The 16,603-nt window shown below is 40.0% G+C and overlaps 1 protein-coding gene across 16 annotated transcripts in view; it reads right to left on the bottom strand.

Annotated features, from left to right (window-relative positions):
* The window catches only part of TRPM2 (transient receptor potential cation channel subfamily M member 2), a 39,298-nt gene that overhangs the window by 21,065 nt on the left and 1,630 nt on the right, over positions 1-16,603 (bottom strand). For 12 of the 16 annotated variants that reach the window (XM_053389789.1, XM_053389785.1, XM_053389788.1 and 9 more), the window contains exons 2-11: positions 13,124-13,187; positions 10,364-10,671; positions 10,016-10,101; positions 8,266-8,434; positions 6,597-6,777; positions 5,316-5,479; positions 4,485-4,665; positions 2,101-2,162; positions 1,207-1,407; positions 1,003-1,105 (exon numbers count right to left, since the gene is read on the bottom strand). In XM_053389789.1, coding sequence (XP_053245764.1) covers positions 1,003-1,105; positions 1,207-1,407; positions 2,101-2,162; positions 4,485-4,665; positions 5,316-5,479; positions 6,597-6,777; positions 8,266-8,434; positions 10,016-10,101; positions 10,364-10,558 — 1,342 coding nt within the window. In that variant the 5' untranslated portion in view covers positions 10,559-10,671; positions 13,124-13,187. Of the gene's footprint in view, positions 1-1,002; positions 1,106-1,206; positions 1,408-2,100; positions 2,163-4,484; positions 4,990-5,315; positions 5,480-6,596; positions 6,778-8,265; positions 8,435-10,015; positions 10,102-10,363; positions 10,672-13,055; positions 13,188-16,603 lie in introns of those variants that run through there. The other 4 variants (XM_053389790.1, XM_053389786.1, XM_053389787.1 and 1 more) reach the window with 3 other exon arrangements.

The raw sequence follows: 16,603 nt of genomic DNA on the forward strand, positions 1-16,603 counted from the left end.
TTGAGTTAAGTATTTGAGCTGGTTTTTTTAAAATTGCTGTTACCTCCTATGAGTTGTAAGGTTAACAATCAAACTTAACACATCAAATAAAATGTGTTTGTGTCAGATGACTTTGTATCTCCTAGGTATTGGTCAACATTCCACTTCATGCAATGTCACAGTTTCGGGTTATGATACCAGGTAGTATTTGTTGTACTGTGCAGTTACTGACTCACACTTCCATGTGTGAAAGGGTTAACCTGAGCTCAGGTTGCCAGTGAATGTGGCTTAGCAGGCTGTCAGCAGCCTCTGCCCCCCCTCCTTCCCCCCCTTAATGCTTCCTAGAACAAGCAAAGAAGGAACCATGTAGCTTTGGCTCCCCACTCTGCTGATCCTGTAAGTGAACTGAATCTCTTTAAAAGTGAGTTTTTAAAACTTGCAACTTTGCAAACCAAAAGATTCCTTTTGTAAGGAAACAAAGTACGATACTTTTCTTTTTAAAGTTGTTTGGAACCTTTTCATCTTTGTTTTACTGCCAGAAGATGGAGATTTGTTTGCTGTAACTTCTGGGAATTTCTTAAGTAAAAAAAATCACTTATTTGCAAAGCTAAGTTTCTGTGATTTTTTTCTAGCCTAAGTATTTTAATGGGGAACATTCTTGAAAGGTGGATGAGGGTAGATGCAAACCTAACCTAAGTTTTAAAGTTCTACGAGCGATCACCATTGTGTTTAACTCTGCTACTGGAGAGTAGGAATCTCTCTTCCAAGCCTCTCTCTCCAATAGTATTTTGCTCACTGCATATGGCAATCAGGTGTCCTTGCTGTGCCTCCACTTCCATGGAAACAAATCCCTCAAGGTAAGTGAAGTCTAAATTATGACACACAAAAGTTTCTACAGTTCAGTACTGTCTTGTGCTGCATTCTGAGGCAATACCACATTCCAACACAAAGGGATGTCCTAAAAGAAACAGTTTCACTTACTGATCTCTGTAGCTCATCTGCAACACCCACTGCACTTCTCACCTTTGAGCATTGCTTGAAGAATGGCTACATCGACATCCTGTTGTCCATCTTTGCCTTCCCTGAAGATGGTCAAGAGCTGCCTGTTGCGCACAATATCTTGGATCTGCAAATGCCAAAGAAAAGGTAGGACTGAAGGTCCTAGCTCATGATTGCAACTTCACCAACAAAACCCAGTAAAAGCTGCACAGAGACCATTTGCCTTACCTTTTTGGTCCATTCCACAATCTTACTCTCAGTAAACTGCTCATAGCTCTCTTTGAAGAATATGCTCAGTTTTTTCTGAATGAGGGAGATGCTTATTTGGGAGATGGGCAGATTAGCCACTTGAGCAATGACATCAGCCACCCGTCCTGAGCCTTCCACAATCACACAGGGGGTGCCATTGGTAATTGCATTGTAGATGGTCTGTAGAACAGAATACAGGAGCATGACTACATTTGAGCTGGTGCTGTCTCATGGACATCACTTTCATATTGCCACTAAGTTCTGAATCAATTTATGAATTGATTAAGCTTGTAGAATGAAATCTTGGAATTCTGAACTGTATCATATCACATGGCACAGGTGGGAGATCATATTTGGGAATATATATGCTCCTTGTATGCTGTAGTAATCTATGAAGCATATCTGGGATTAAGGAGTAGTATAGAGAACTTCTTATGTGAAGGAAAGTTTAAAAACACAATTCTCCCATCTGCTGTCTTAAGTGATGTAGTTCAGAATTCCACTTTGCTCTGCCACTTCATTCTGCCGATCAGCATGTTGACCAGGTTTCAACAGTTTTAGAGCAATTCTCATTGTTTACAGCTAAAGCATACTCTCATATCTTCTGCTATGCAAAATCTCTTTGCTATGTGTGAGTTAAAAGGGCTTGAAATGTACAAGTCAGAACTCTCTGTGCCCACACAGCCAGTCCCTGCTTTGTAGTTACAACTAGATGTGTTTCTGCAATGTCACACAGACACCACAAAAGTGGTAACCATGTGATTGAGGCACACTGTGCTCTGAGAAATATCCAGGTGTTAACAATTACTGAATTTTCCTACACTCTGCTTCTTTTCCCATAATTAGTTGCCCTGATGCCTGTAGAGTACTTACATCAAGAGTCCCAGGGCCACCCTCGAGTACTACACAAACGATTGGTATTTTAATGGCAACTCCTGTAAGGAAATAAAGGCTCAGTCAGTCCCATGTGCCGAAAGCTAGTCATTCTTTCCCTTCTTGCTGATGCCCATTGGCAGTTACCTTTGAATCCAGTTAAAATGAACAATATTTATCTCAAATAACATTAAGAGCAATCAATTGATAGCAGCCACATAATTAACATTTCTAATGATGATGAACAAACGCAACTACCATCACACAAATAAGCCAGCGTTAAGCCACAATTGGTTACTTACTCACTATGGTATCAGTTGTTTGTTGCTTGCAGTCAGTCCATTTGCTTATTTCGTTTAAATGATTTTTAGGGGAAAGTATCAGAGCAACATACAATAGGAGTGATAAAAGGCCAATATACAATCATATAAAAAGTAATAACAGAATACAGCAACAGCAGAAAAAGTGTGCAAAAACATCTTTGTAGTTTTTTTGTTTGATATGAAAACCTCCACCTCCTCTTATACTTTGCAGCTCGTTTTATTGCTCATATAGAAAATAAAACCATGTCAAACTGTAAAGTCAGATTCTGGTTGGGATTCACCCCATAACATGGCTGCCGCAAACCACAACTTTGCCTACTACCCTTCCAAGGCAAGACCCTTAGCATTTTTCCATTTCTGCAACAAGCATAAAGTCATTCTTTGGAGGGTTTTCCCCCTAAAATCAGGCAGTATATAAATTTTAATAATATAAATAAATACAAGATTTGAATTTATACTCACAAAAATAGATAACATAATTTGGTTCACTTAACAACTTGCTCCCTGGAGGGCAGTTTATCACAACTGCCAGTATGTACCCTTATGCCAGCAGCTTCTCCAGTGCAAAGCCGTTGTCTCATCCTGTTACTTTAGCTAATCAGACTTTGATATAAAACCATCTGAGTAGGAATTCCATTTGGTTTTTCATGGATATCAGCTGAGGTAGACCTGAGAGGCATACATTGCCACAGGGAATCCCATTATTTTACTCAAGTTCTTCATGGAGGTCATTTTCTCGTTGATTATTGAGACCTGAGAATCCCTTAGAATTGATATATCTCAATAACACATGTATTTTTTTAGACCAGGTCTTTATAACTCCTCAATTTCTGGTGACTATTCATTTTCTTCCGCCTTTCTTAGGTCTCTCCATAACTTCTTTTCTTCAGGTCCAACTGTCACCAACTTCTTTTTCCCACTTGCCCTTTCCCATCATTCTGTGCCCCTCCCTTCGCTTGCCCTGCATTCCACCATGTCACAAGACTAGCCATTTATGCTGTCACAACTAGGAACATAGGAGCTGCCTTAGACAAAGTCAGACCATCAAGCTCACAACTGTACACTGACCAACAACAGCACTCAGACTTTCTTCAGAAAACAGTCATTCCCACTTTTATCTGGAGATGTCAAGGATTGAACATGGGACCTTTAGAACGCAAAGCATGTGCTGAGCAACATCACTTGACAATATCTTGGCATCAAAAACAGACTAGTATATTCAAGACTGCAGTAGCAAATGGAAGAAATTGCATACCACTGGAAGCAACAACCAAATCTAAAGAAACAACTGTTCTTCCCTCCCATCTCTAACAACAGTGCCCCTATTATAGGGATGTTGATTCCAGGATTCAAGTCTTTTGGCACTTTACCTTAGCAAATAATGTCCTGATATTTCAGTGTCCTGATATTTCATGATCTCTCCACTCTCCATCTGACATCATCAAGGCCTAATGCAGAAGCCTAAAAATAGGGAACCTTTGGTCCTCCAGGTGTTGATGGGCTTAAAACTTATATTGAATCTATTCCTGTAAATGTACAGTGGTACCTCAGGTTCAGAACTTAATTCGTTCTGGAGGTTCATTCTTAACCTGAAACTGTTTTTAACCTGAAGACCACTTTAGCTAATGGGGCCTCCCGCTGCTGCCGGAGCACGATTTCTATTCTCATCCTGAAGCAAAGTTCTTAACCCAAGGTACTATTTCTAGGTTAGCGGAGTCTGTAACCTGAAGCGTCTGTAACCTGAAGCATATGTAACCCAAGGTACCACTGTAATATGTTTCAACTTTTTTAAATTCTGAATTTTAAATAACTGAAGCCCACCCAGGGACTTATGATGAAGGGCAAGTAATCAATTTAACAACAACCAACCTGGCTATAGGCCATGCTGAATGGAGCTGATGGGAGCTGAAGTCCAACAGAACCTGAAACAAGTTCTTCATCATTGGCATGGCTGACATAAATGAATTCCAAACTAAACAAGCCTTAGAGGAGGGAAGGGCTCAGATTGCTCATCAGACTTTTATCAGTAATGAGATACCCTGTATAGTGCATCACAATTACCTTCTTTCACCTTCGTTTGCTCCGAAATGAACTTCTCAAGTCTGGTCCTCAAGGGGATCTCCACACCATATTTCCCATGTGTCCCATCATCGACTAGGATGAAGTGTGAGTGATTACTGTCCAGGCAAGAGAGGTTCCCTTGAGTCTCCTCATCCAGCACATATTCAGCCGGGAAGCTACCCTGTAAATATCCAGGGGTTGGGGGTGGGAAAAGTGGTCAGAAACCAACAAAGGACTTAATTATTGAGGCTCTAACTCTTGCTTCAAAATAAACGCCACAAATGGCACTTACTTTTCTTGGAGTTTGGTGAGGTAGCAGTGGGATCTGCAGGGTGTTAGAACACAAAACTTTCCACTCCCCAAGAAATGGTACTTGTACAGTATATGACTGGTCTATATTTATAATGCAGTACCATTATAATGAATGGTACTTGTGTATGATTGGTTTGTATTTATAACTTATCTTTTTGGCCATTGCTCATCCTTCTTCATCTGTCATCAGAGTCTTAACAAAACAAAACAAAACCAAAAACTTCTTTTTGCAGTGCACATGTGATCCTATACACCTGTTAATTTCACCTGCTTTCTTTCTTTTCTTTTTTTAGCAGAAGCTTAAATGCAAATTGGATTAAGTATATTGTGTGTGGGGGGGGGGAGAAATTATATGGATATACCTGCATGCTATTTTAGGAACAGTAAGCACGTATGTATATGAAATATAGCCATATTTCCACCAGGATAGAACAGCAAAAATGACATTAAATATGACATGTATGGGATTGAGCTGTAAGCATCCTATTCTTCTAGTAGCACAGCCTGAAAATGGCTCACCATAGGGCAGATGAGGCTACTCCGGTTGTGTACTGTCCCCCATGTTGCAATGCCAATGGTGATAATCTCTCCTTTATAGTTGCTGCTCATGCTGAAGTCCCGTACTGCTTCTCCAACTTGCTTCATCACGCCAGCATGAGAACCACCAGTGATGATCCAGGCACCTGGGAAACAAAAAACATGAGTGGATTAAGGCCAGCTACTTCATTTCTGAATCTTTGTTCAGGATTAGGGAGCAATACTTCATTTATTTTTTTAATAATAATAATAATAACCCTGCCAGCCATTTAGTCTGGTGGAGTTGAGTGTTTGTTCCCCACTGCTATGAAGTCTTTTTACTGGCTCTCATTTTAGCTTTCTGATCTACTTGTGTTGGGAATTTTATTTTAGGTTTTATTACTTCTTAATGATTGAAAACCACCTCAGGGGTCCATCTGATTCTTAATGATTGAAAGAAGAGGTCAAAATATTGTTATCAAATTAGGGATTGGGCTAGGTGGTCTCTTTGTGTCCCTTCCAGCTTTAGGTTTCTATAGTTGTTAGAAGAGGCTGCTAAAATGGTCGCACTGGTTAAGATACATTTTGCACAGCAAAACCCCCATTTTAAACAATGGAGATTAGCTTAGGGCTACCATACATCTGGCATTTGTCCGTCGAAAATGGTATGGTGTCCAGGCAGGATTTTTAGAAAGCAGCTGAAAAGTCTGGAAAATCTCGGGTGTATGGCAGAAGTGTTGGGTTTTTTTGGCAATTTTCCTAAAAACTTCAATTTATTTATTTACAAAAAACAGCTCAACAACTTTTGTGTCTAGATTTTCACTTTTTGAAATATGACGATCCTAGCTATTGGCTCTTAATGGCAAACTTTATCAATGGCTAGCAAAAATCTGAATGATATTTCCATAGTACACATAGCAGCTTGAGGCAGATAGAATCAGACAAAAAGGGCAGATTTTGGACTTCTGGACCTCTAAAGGTGCTGCAAGACTTTATGTGGATGTGGTGAACTTTGGTGGGGGTGTCAGTTGGAGTACTTGATGCTGTATCTCCACCAAAGTGCAACTTGTATATTTGTGAATAAATACAAATATTACAAAATACCAGTAAGCTTCCAGTGATTTCTTTCCATATGAAATGAAAGCTGAGTAGGTGCTGCTTCCTTGTAACCCTCTTACCATCTGGAGAAGTGAGGGAGCAGGTAACAAAATTACATAAAGAAACAGAGAAACAATACAGGAATGTGTCCTTTATTGGTGGCTTTGGAGCAGGATTCTGCCTTACCTGTTGTCTGCGCTACTTTAACAAGCCCCCTCCGGAATATGTTTTTCAGTCTCAGCTTCATGTTGAAGTTTTTAGCTCCTCCTGTCACAGATATTAAGAGGTTGGGTATATCAAGTCCCCAGTGCTGCGTCATCAGCTGGTAAATTACGCTTGGGGGGGTATTAGAGGAGACACGCACAAACTGCAACAGGAGAATAAAGCAAATAAAGCACAGATGGTATGAGAAAGCTATTCTCTGATTCTAGCAACTATGGCCAATATCGTAAGAGTTCCAGGCTCTCCACAGGCCCTCCCATTTAATTCAAGCATCCAAGGAGTCTTGTGAATCAGAAACATATTCTCAAAGCTTTGTGTCTGAGTGGAATAGGAAGTCACAAAGACAATGTAGAGAATATCTTCTGTGACTTGGGGGGGGGGCAGAAATCTATTTCAAGCTACAAAGGGTTCTTTTTCACTCAGAGACAACTCTTCTTATTATTCCACTTATTATTTATTAGAGAATATAAACCACTTGATAAAAATCTCCAAGCAATGCACATAAAAATTATCAGTGTAGCACTGATAAATTCAGCAAATATTAAAAACAAGTGTACATGAATAAATTATGTGTCTGGCTAGGCTTGCTAAAATAAAATAAAGAAGTTTTTATCAGACATCTAAAATAGTACAGTACCTGCCTAATGTTAATAATTCCCAGTATCTATGCTATGCAAGCTCTATTTCTGGACATTTTGGGAGCTGGGAAAAACAACACATAATGGCAGGCTGTGGAAACAGGTGCACTAACTGTGTTCCCCTACCCACCCTGCTCTGTACGTTGAAGGGTGACAGGAAATAAATGTTCTGCCTCATGCAGGGAGCCTCCACATGCAGAAGCAGGCTCCCCACTCCTGACAGTTGCTCCCCTTATCACAAAAAACACTATTCAGATGAAATGCTCCATGATGAATCTACATGAACTGGTACCTCCACCCAATGTCACACACACCAGCTTGCCTCTGCCTGAGGTTCATGCACTCAGAACAAACATCTGCTGTGAGGGAACATTTGCATGCACAGCTTCCTCTCTGCAGACATTCAAGCTATATTTGCAGAGATCAGGCACAGATGATGAATGACACTGGGGGTGGGACTACCTTGGGGGTGGGCTGCTTCAGATATTGATTCAGTGCATAAGCATTTCAACTGAATGGGACTAAATTGTCACCTTCAATACTGTCAAGATTATAATTTTGTAATGAGACACATGCAATTGGTCTTGCCTGCATGGCTGTGGGATTATTAACAAAAACAATAATACCCTACTCATCTGGCTGGGTTGCCCCAGCCATGAAGAGTTATAGCAACAAAGTAGGATATACTCGTTGCATAGGGGCTAGCTTGGAGCCCCCATAAGATTTAAAAGATACCTAGTAGGTTAGAATCCCAGAGTATGAGTACAGTGTCTTACTTTACATTCTTGCCCTTGCAGCCTGAACACTTAATCAAAAATTTAATTGGCAGGTGTTTTTTTAACCCACTTCCCTTACAAGCTTTATAAACAATGCTCTCTTCTTAGCTTCCAAATCTTGCTAGAAATCCTTGTGGCCTACACAACTTTCAACTGCTATGAATGCTAACCACTCATGTTGAAGTAGTAGGCTCCAGTCCCTTGCATGTGCTAACTCACCTTCCCTGCTTTCTGCCCCACGGTTGTGAAGCTGAGATCCCCAAAAGCATCTGTTGGCACTTCCTGGACATGTCTTCTGGGATCCCATTCTTTCCCCTGAAACATGGTAGGCTTTATGGCCTCCTCCAAGTGCTGCTCCCTGAGATAGCCACACTCACACACTACTTTCCTGGGGGGAAATAAAACACCACCATTGAATCTAAGAAACTACTTGGTAGCCCTTTCAGAGCAGCCTGCTGGATCCACAATAAAACAGAGGGTTATACTTATAGCAATTCATGAAATTACTATTAATTGGCTTTGCTAGAGTTGTCAAATTTCTTACAGGACAGAGCTTCTATGGTTTTAATCATTGTGCAATGGAGTAAATTTTGGTGCACTCAAGCTGTACTGTTCTTCATAAGCAACACTAAGTTCAGATACAAGATGGTGGCCTGTGGATGGTTTCATTATATAGTTTGTACTGGACTTACTTGAATCTGAGACCTGCGTGGAGCAATAGGTTTTCCATTGGTCTTGTATTCTTGTTGGAGACAAATAATAATAAAAAAATTATAGCTTCCTGACTGGTGGATCTTCTAAGCTAGGCATAGGCAAACTTCGGCCCTCCAGATGTTTTGGCCTTCAACTCCCATGAACCCTAGGTAACAGGACCATTGGGTCAGGGATGACTGGAATTGTAGTCCAAAACATCTCGAAGGCCAAAGGTTGCCTATGTCTGTTCTAAGCCTTCCATGACAGTGGAGCATAGGGTCTCCAGGTCTCACCATTCCATAATTCACAATTCAATGCATTTCCTTTCTCAAAATTTTGGATTCCTCCTGTGGCACCTTAAAGACTAGCACATGCACTGAGGCATAAGCTTTCATTAGATCCATCTGTTTTGTGTACTGAGCATATGATGATAACTGCTCAAAAATCTTGTTCATGCTGGATTTCAGTCCACCCGTTAGTAGACAAAGTATTGATCTCCAAACATCACTATTTTGGAGCGTTTGCTAGCACATGCTAGCAGCTGAATTTCGTCCATACTAGCAAATACACATGATCAGCTTTGCTGGGGGCTGTGGGGTATCAATCATAGCATTTCCAGGTGACTTTTGCCTCAACTACTCCCCACAACCTGGCCAGGTGACATGAATAGGTCCACAGGTGTTAAAAGGATGACAATTCCATCCTCTAAATACAACTCAATATAGCTTTTTTGCATGAAAATTAACAATGCGATCCTATACATGCCTACTCAGAAGTACTCAGAAGTCCCACTGAGTTCAGTAGAGCTTATCCTTAGGTAAGTGCATATAGGATTACAGCCCTAATTGGTTTTGTTCTAAATTGGCTCCTAGGACAAACATAATATATATCTGTTTTTCTTCTGAATTTCTGTCATAACAGCATTCATAGCAAGACACACATGAAGCATGAGAGAAGCTCAAATGCTCTTAAGCTCAACTGAACACAATTTACACAGCATAGTTCTTTTACTGAGTTTGAATTTTAAAATTTTGGGTTTTATTTTAAATGTAAATTTTATTTAATTTTTCTATAAACATCTATCAATGTGATCTATCATAAGCAAAGAAAATTACAATGAATCAAATTCTGAGTAATTATCTTCTATACAGAGCAAATTTTGATATATTAAACAATTTCAACAGGAAACTGAGGCCCTTCCTGACCATTGATAGGAATAATGGTTGAAGCCAGAGTTAGAAGTGTATGAAGTAAGAAGTGAAAACAAGGCACTTACCCAGAATCTGACATTTGGGAACCTTCAATAAAATAGACACATTCTTTTTTCCGTATGTTTTCAGGGATCCATGTGCTGAGATTTTCCTGTGATATTGGGAACAGAGCAGTCAACAAAAAGTAGCAGATAAAAAATAAAATGCTACAAAAAAAGTGCTAATTTGCATCATTTGTATAAAATTCATTTTTGCACAATGCGGAATTTGGGGTCTTTTAAGGGACATAGTTCAACTTGTAGCCAAGCTATCCCTTTAAGATGGGGTTATTTTTTCGCTTCAACTTGCACTCATGATTTCCACCCCATGTTAGTTTACTCCTCCAATGTATGACTTCTTTTTATTTAACTTACCTTTTCATTGGCACCAGAGTTAAAATGAGCCCTCTTCTTGTTCTTACTAAAGGCGCTGTTACTTCGTCTGAGATTAGGGACCACATCAAGGTCATAGTAGCTCCTAGGATACACAGGATAGCCATCTCCTTCATCAGGGCAGACCTTATTCAGATCCGTAGGGAGTGTTCTGATTCGCCTGCCTGGCCCAGCCATGGCTATATTTCTCAGGTCACTCACTGATGCTGTTCAGACTTCAAACACAATTGGAAAAGGATCCCTCAAAACCATCACCTCAGAGATAGTGGAATTCAACAGGAGTGCACTACCTGCATTTTGGAAACACCAAAATGGATCTGCTGACTGAAGCACTTCCATCATTTTCTCATATTTCAATTTAAGTACAGTGGTGCCCCGCAAGACGAAATTAATTCGTTCCGCGAGTTTTGCCGTCTTGCGAAGCACGGTGTCGGGAAAGTTTTGGAAAAGCTTCAAAAATCACCAAAGTCTTTAAAAACCTCAAAAAAGGCTACCACACCGCGAGTTGCTCCTCGAAGTCAAGTCGCAACTGTATTAAAGGTGTTAAGAAAAAGGAAACAAACTTGCAAGACGTTTCCGTCTTGTGAAGCAACCCCATAGGGAAAATCGTCTTGCGAAGCAGCTCAAAAAACAAAAAACCCTTTCATCTAGCGAGTTTTTTGTCTTGTGAGGCATTCGTCTTGCGAGGTACCACTGTATTATGGTGAATCTGCTAGATTCCCCTATGTTCAGATAGTACCACAACACTGAGGTTATGACTAGTATTCAAGGTACGTAAATATATTTTAAGTACTAACATGCTGAAAAATCACTGAGCTACAGGGATAAATGTTGTCCTGTTAATTGAGCAACAGCAGGGGAAAGTCTTAAAAACACAAAAAGAGCCCTGCTGGATCAGGTCAAAGGCTCATCTAGTCTAGTATTCTGTTCTCACCGTGGTCAACCAGGTGCTTATTTCTAGTTAGACTAGATCCCCCTGACTGATGCTGCTTATTTGTAGACAAGTCAAATGTAAGAGTAAAATATAGAATAATCTTAATACTTTCTGCATCTTCCACTATATCATAACGCCCTAACCATAGCTGTCAACTTTTCCCTTTTTTAAAGGGAAATTCCCTTATTCCGAATAGGATTCCTCGCAAAAAAAGGAAAAAGTTGACAGCCTAACACAGGGGTAGAGAATCTGTGGCCCTCCAGCAGTGGCTAGACTATAGCTCTCATCATCCCGGACCATTGGCTATGTTGGCTGGGGTGGATGAGCGTTAGAGTCCAACAACATCTGGAAGGCCACACAGGCTTCCCATGTCTGTCCTAACATTTTATGGGAATCATGGCAAAATCTGTTCGGTCAATAATTCTTTCTCACATACTTTCCAGTATCCAAACCAGTTTTCTGCTGTTGTCTGCACTGAAAGAAATTTCTGCTATGCAGCAGAGAAACCCACCTTTATTGGATACATTATTAGTCTTCTACCCAGGCATCTTAGGTACCAATGTTTAAGGAGTGACTAGTACACAAGGTGGTATAAGGTGACATGGAGATCCGAAGTCTTTAATAATGGCAAATCCTTATATCTGTTACCAGATGTAATGTCATTTCCACAAGAAAAGGCACAGCAGTTGTTCTCGCATTAAGGCTGCAATTCTGAGCATACTTTCAAGGCAGCAAGCCCATTTGAATTCAGTGAGACTTCCAACATGCTTAGAATTGTGCTGTATGCCTACTGTAAGCAGTGCCTCTCTGCACACCACCCTGATCTCTCTTTGAGAAATTTTAGACAAAAACATACAAATGGGCAAACTATGGTAAGTCTCTTCATTTATATGAGTTATCTACATTTCCTGGCTCCAATACTGCATCTTAAACTGTTTTCTTAAGATTAGTAATTCAATTATCTCCCTTCCCCTCCTTTTAAATTCACTTAAGGAAACATCTGAAACAACACGTATTATGCCACTAGAGACTAATGACCTCAGGTGGTTTTTATGATGCTTCAAATATTTCTAGCAAAGGGAAGGTGGCGATATATTTGGGAATGGTGTAACCAGCAAAGTTCACATCAGCTGAGAGCCCAATAAAAAGTATCAGCATGTGCTCTAGTACTGATTGCACTTCTGTCACAGCAGCTTCCTAAAAAATATCATTCTAACTCCAAAAATCAAAAAGACATTTTTCTAGCTCTGGATAGTCTCATAAATGGTCTCGCTGTAAGCACTTTGCCAAGGTTTTCCTATAGGCATAAACTACAATCCTATGCACACTTATTTAGGAGTAAGAAACATTGAATCCACATACTTCTGAATAAATACACATTAGCTAATGAGGTACCGCTTGAAAGAAGAAAATACAAAGCATCAACTCATCCATGCATGCACATACAGTTAATATCTCTATGCACATAAGCATCCAGTTCCGTGTGCATTGCACAAAGCGATCTCAGACTGTTTAAAATGCATCAAGGATTTCTCCTGACCTTGCAGTGCAGAGTATTTCAGTCCAGTCAGTAGAATTACTAAGCAATTTCTGCAGAGACTGTTTTATCCATCTCTAAATGTGCAAAGCATCACTTAGGTGCAAATTCCCAGCCTTTGCTACTTCAGCCCCTCTCTCCCCATTTTAAAGGTTCTTAGAATTTGCAACGAAAAGCCACACACACAAACAGCTTGTCTCTACCTTTCCTGCTGCATCCTCCCGATCCCACTCCTACTCATGTACTTCCTGCCAGACACAAGAGAACATACCTCTGTCTCATGCTGCAAGCTGGTCACTTTATGGCTGGAGAAAGAGGAAGCCTTTCTGAAGTGACTGCAGTTAAGAGGAGGAGACAGATCAAGGGTTGGCAGCTTGCCAACAAATCACACTGCAGAAAGAAACTGTCCCCAGCCCCACTCAAGAGCTTGGGACAGGAAGACCAATCCAGAGTTTGCTAGATTGTGTGGTGTAGTCACACGTCTGTCTTGAACAATTATCGAGAAAGCAGTCTAGTTTTTGAACAGTCTCACTGAGGAGCTTCCCCAAATGAGCAATACAAATGCTGGGGTGAAAGTCAAATTGCTTTTTGATGCATGTTCCAATGTGGCTACTAGTCCACATGTATCAGAAACAAATAATGCCCCAATAACTTAAGAAGATGCCTCTGGGGTCTGATCTGCATACAGTATGGATGCAGTATACTCAACTGCAATTAGCCGACTCTCCTTCCTGCTAGTGTTATGGTGACATTCTTGTAAAAATAGGCTAACAATTCCCCAGAGTGAATAACTGCATTTAGCTCACAATATTCCATATAATCAGGATAAAATACACTAAATTGTTTGGGGGGAAAGCCAAGGAATGGCCCAAGGTAGTAGGCCTGCATTAAAATTTTAGAGACTGTGCCTACACGCAACCACAACAGTCCAGCCTAGCAGTACATGCTTCCAGCTGCCATAATATCTGTTGGATCCTTTGTAGTAAAAGCAAGGGTCAAAATTCACTCACCAATTCATGGGTCCTCACTTTACCTATTGATAAATAGCTGCCCCCAAAATAATGTTGTGGGTGGAGAAAATCACTTCTAGTGGAGATTGTTTATTTATAAAAATATCTGTGAGCAATGCAATTAAAAGCAGAAGTCCTTATTTTAGCTTTCCATGTACACATGCAAAACCATTTTAAATAAATTATTTAAAGGTGGGAATAAGAGCCAAAATGGGAAAAGTTCTAAAAAGATAAGACTCCCTTCCTACACACACACACACACACACACACACACACACACTATTATCATTGATATAATGATAATTGAAAATGACATTGCATTGCATAAAGCATTACTGTATTTTAATGGAGATATCGTAATAGTCACCTATCTCACAAAGTACTAGTTACCAAAGCAGCAAAATAAGTGACAGGCTGAGCCAGAATGTTGTCCCCAATATGATAGTTTTCTACTTAAAATGATTTTTTAACATGGGAAAGCATTCTATTCACCTTTAATCTCATCTAGTACTGTCTATTAAACCACCTCTTTATTCTATCACCTTATTAATACATCTGCTGCACATGCAGACTCATGATGCTTAGGTCAGTGATCTTTAAAGTATTTCCTTTGATCATTACTTCTCCAAGCTCTCAGGCAAAGGTATTTAACTATCTTGCTATCTCAGATGCAGGTATTATAACTGGAGATTCTTATTAATAAACCAGTAGTTTAATACATATGTAGCATAAGCTCTAGCACAGGGTTAGCTCATGTGATCCCCTCCATTTCTAAGTTTTATACTACAACTCTCATCACCATTCTATTCTCATATGCTATTTTAGGCTGCATCAGAAGTGCAGTGTCCAGATGAACGGAAGTAATAGTACCACTCTATTCTGCCTTGGTCAGACCCCACCTGGAATACTGTGTTTACTTCTGGGCACCACAATTGAAGAAGGTATTGACAAGGTGGAACATGTGCAGAGGAGGGCAACCAAGATGATCAAGGATCTGGAAACCAAGCCTTATGATAAATGGTTGAAGGAGTTGGGTATGTTTAGCATGGTAAAGAGGAGTCAGGGAGGAAATATGATGGCTATCTTCAAATATCTAAAGAACTGTCACATGGAATATGGAGCAAGCTTGTTTTCTCTTGCTTTGGAGGGTAGGACACAAACCAATGACTTCAAGTTACAAAAAAGGAGATTGCAACTAAACTTCAGGAAGAACTTTCTGACATTAAGAGCTGTTTGACAGTGGAATGGACTCCCTCAGGAGGTGGTAGACTCTCCTTCCTTGGAGGTTTTAAAGCAGAGGTTGGATGGCCATCTGTCATGGATGCATTAGTTAAGATTCCTGCATTGCAGGGGGTTGGTCAAGATGACCCTCAGGATCCCTTCAATTCTAGGATTCTATTATCACCGACCATTGGTCATGCTGGCTCAGTCAGATGGGAGCTATGGCCCACAACAGGCACCACAGTGGCTATTCCTGATTTAGCTGCTTCTTTTCTCAGCCAACTTAGATGCCCTCCACCCCACTATCTGGCTGGCATCGTGCTGTCTACAATATAACCACTGAGGTCCTGATCCAAGTCTATTTAGGCAAGTATGTCTAAAGCTCTAATGAGCTTAGAAGGTGCTCCTGAGTGCCCATGAATAGGAGTGCTTTTCAAGTTTTTACAGCTCTGTGAAAGGAAAAACCAACAGGCAATTATGTAAAAAATTACTTTAGAAAAGATGGAAAGTACATTAATCTCAGACATCAAGGTCACCAAACAGCTTCTAGGATATATGCTGAAGAAATATGAAAGGTGCTCTGGTGACTGAGATAAAGGGTGGTTAGAGACAAGCATCTTTTTCCATCCACACTGTAGTATAAATGCCAAGTTGTCACTTATTTGTTGCACAAGCTCGAGACATCTTTCCTCAAGGAAGTGTATCCTTTTATGGATTTTTGTTAACCTACATACAGTACCACCATATCATAACAGCCCTCAAGGTGGTTGCCAACAGTTAAAATATAAGAAGTGAGATAAAACAGTAAATACACCAATAAATAAAACACAGTAAAGTTTATAAATCAGTGCAAATGACACAAGCAACAAGAAGAAGACCACAAGAATGGAAGCCCAGCTGCATTCAGGTACTACATAATTAAGCACCATAAAAAAGCATAATTAGGCATTTCATGGTAATGGATAGTTTAGTTGCCTCCCTTAAAGTCCATAGAAAGGACACCAAGGGCCATATGACCAGATCACAACAGGGGACAAAGTTCACAAACACAAAAGTTGTTTCTCAAGTATGCCAAGTCCTGACAATTTCTGACTTTACGGGGTTTTTAAAAAAAATCGGAACTTTTATTTGTGTGCCCAGAAGTTTAACTGTAGCCAGTACAAGTGTACTTGTGTAATATTGTATCAGTCAACAACAAATAGAAAACTCTTGCTATGAGGCTACAGATGACAGCAAATAATAAAAATAAGTAAACTCAGCAGCTGCAAATTGTCCAAAGTAAAACTTCTGAGCAGTGGCAACTCCAGTAAGAGTGAAATTTGTTGTGGTAATTAATCTAGAGATTACCAGATCATGGCTAATTCTGGCAAAATCCCAATTCTTTAGGAGAGAGTACAAAAGACTAGGAACAGTTACAAGCTGCAACTATGGTCTTCAGGAAAGTATGATCCCATCTATAATATTTAAGTCTTGTTAGTTACCAAGTTATAATACTCTCCATCTTGTTTTAAATTTGTCCA

The sequence above is a fragment of the Podarcis raffonei genome, chromosome 5, assembly GCF_027172205.1.
Source record: "Podarcis raffonei isolate rPodRaf1 chromosome 5, rPodRaf1.pri, whole genome shotgun sequence".
Lineage (NCBI taxonomy): Eukaryota > Metazoa > Chordata > Lepidosauria > Squamata > Lacertidae > Podarcis > Podarcis raffonei.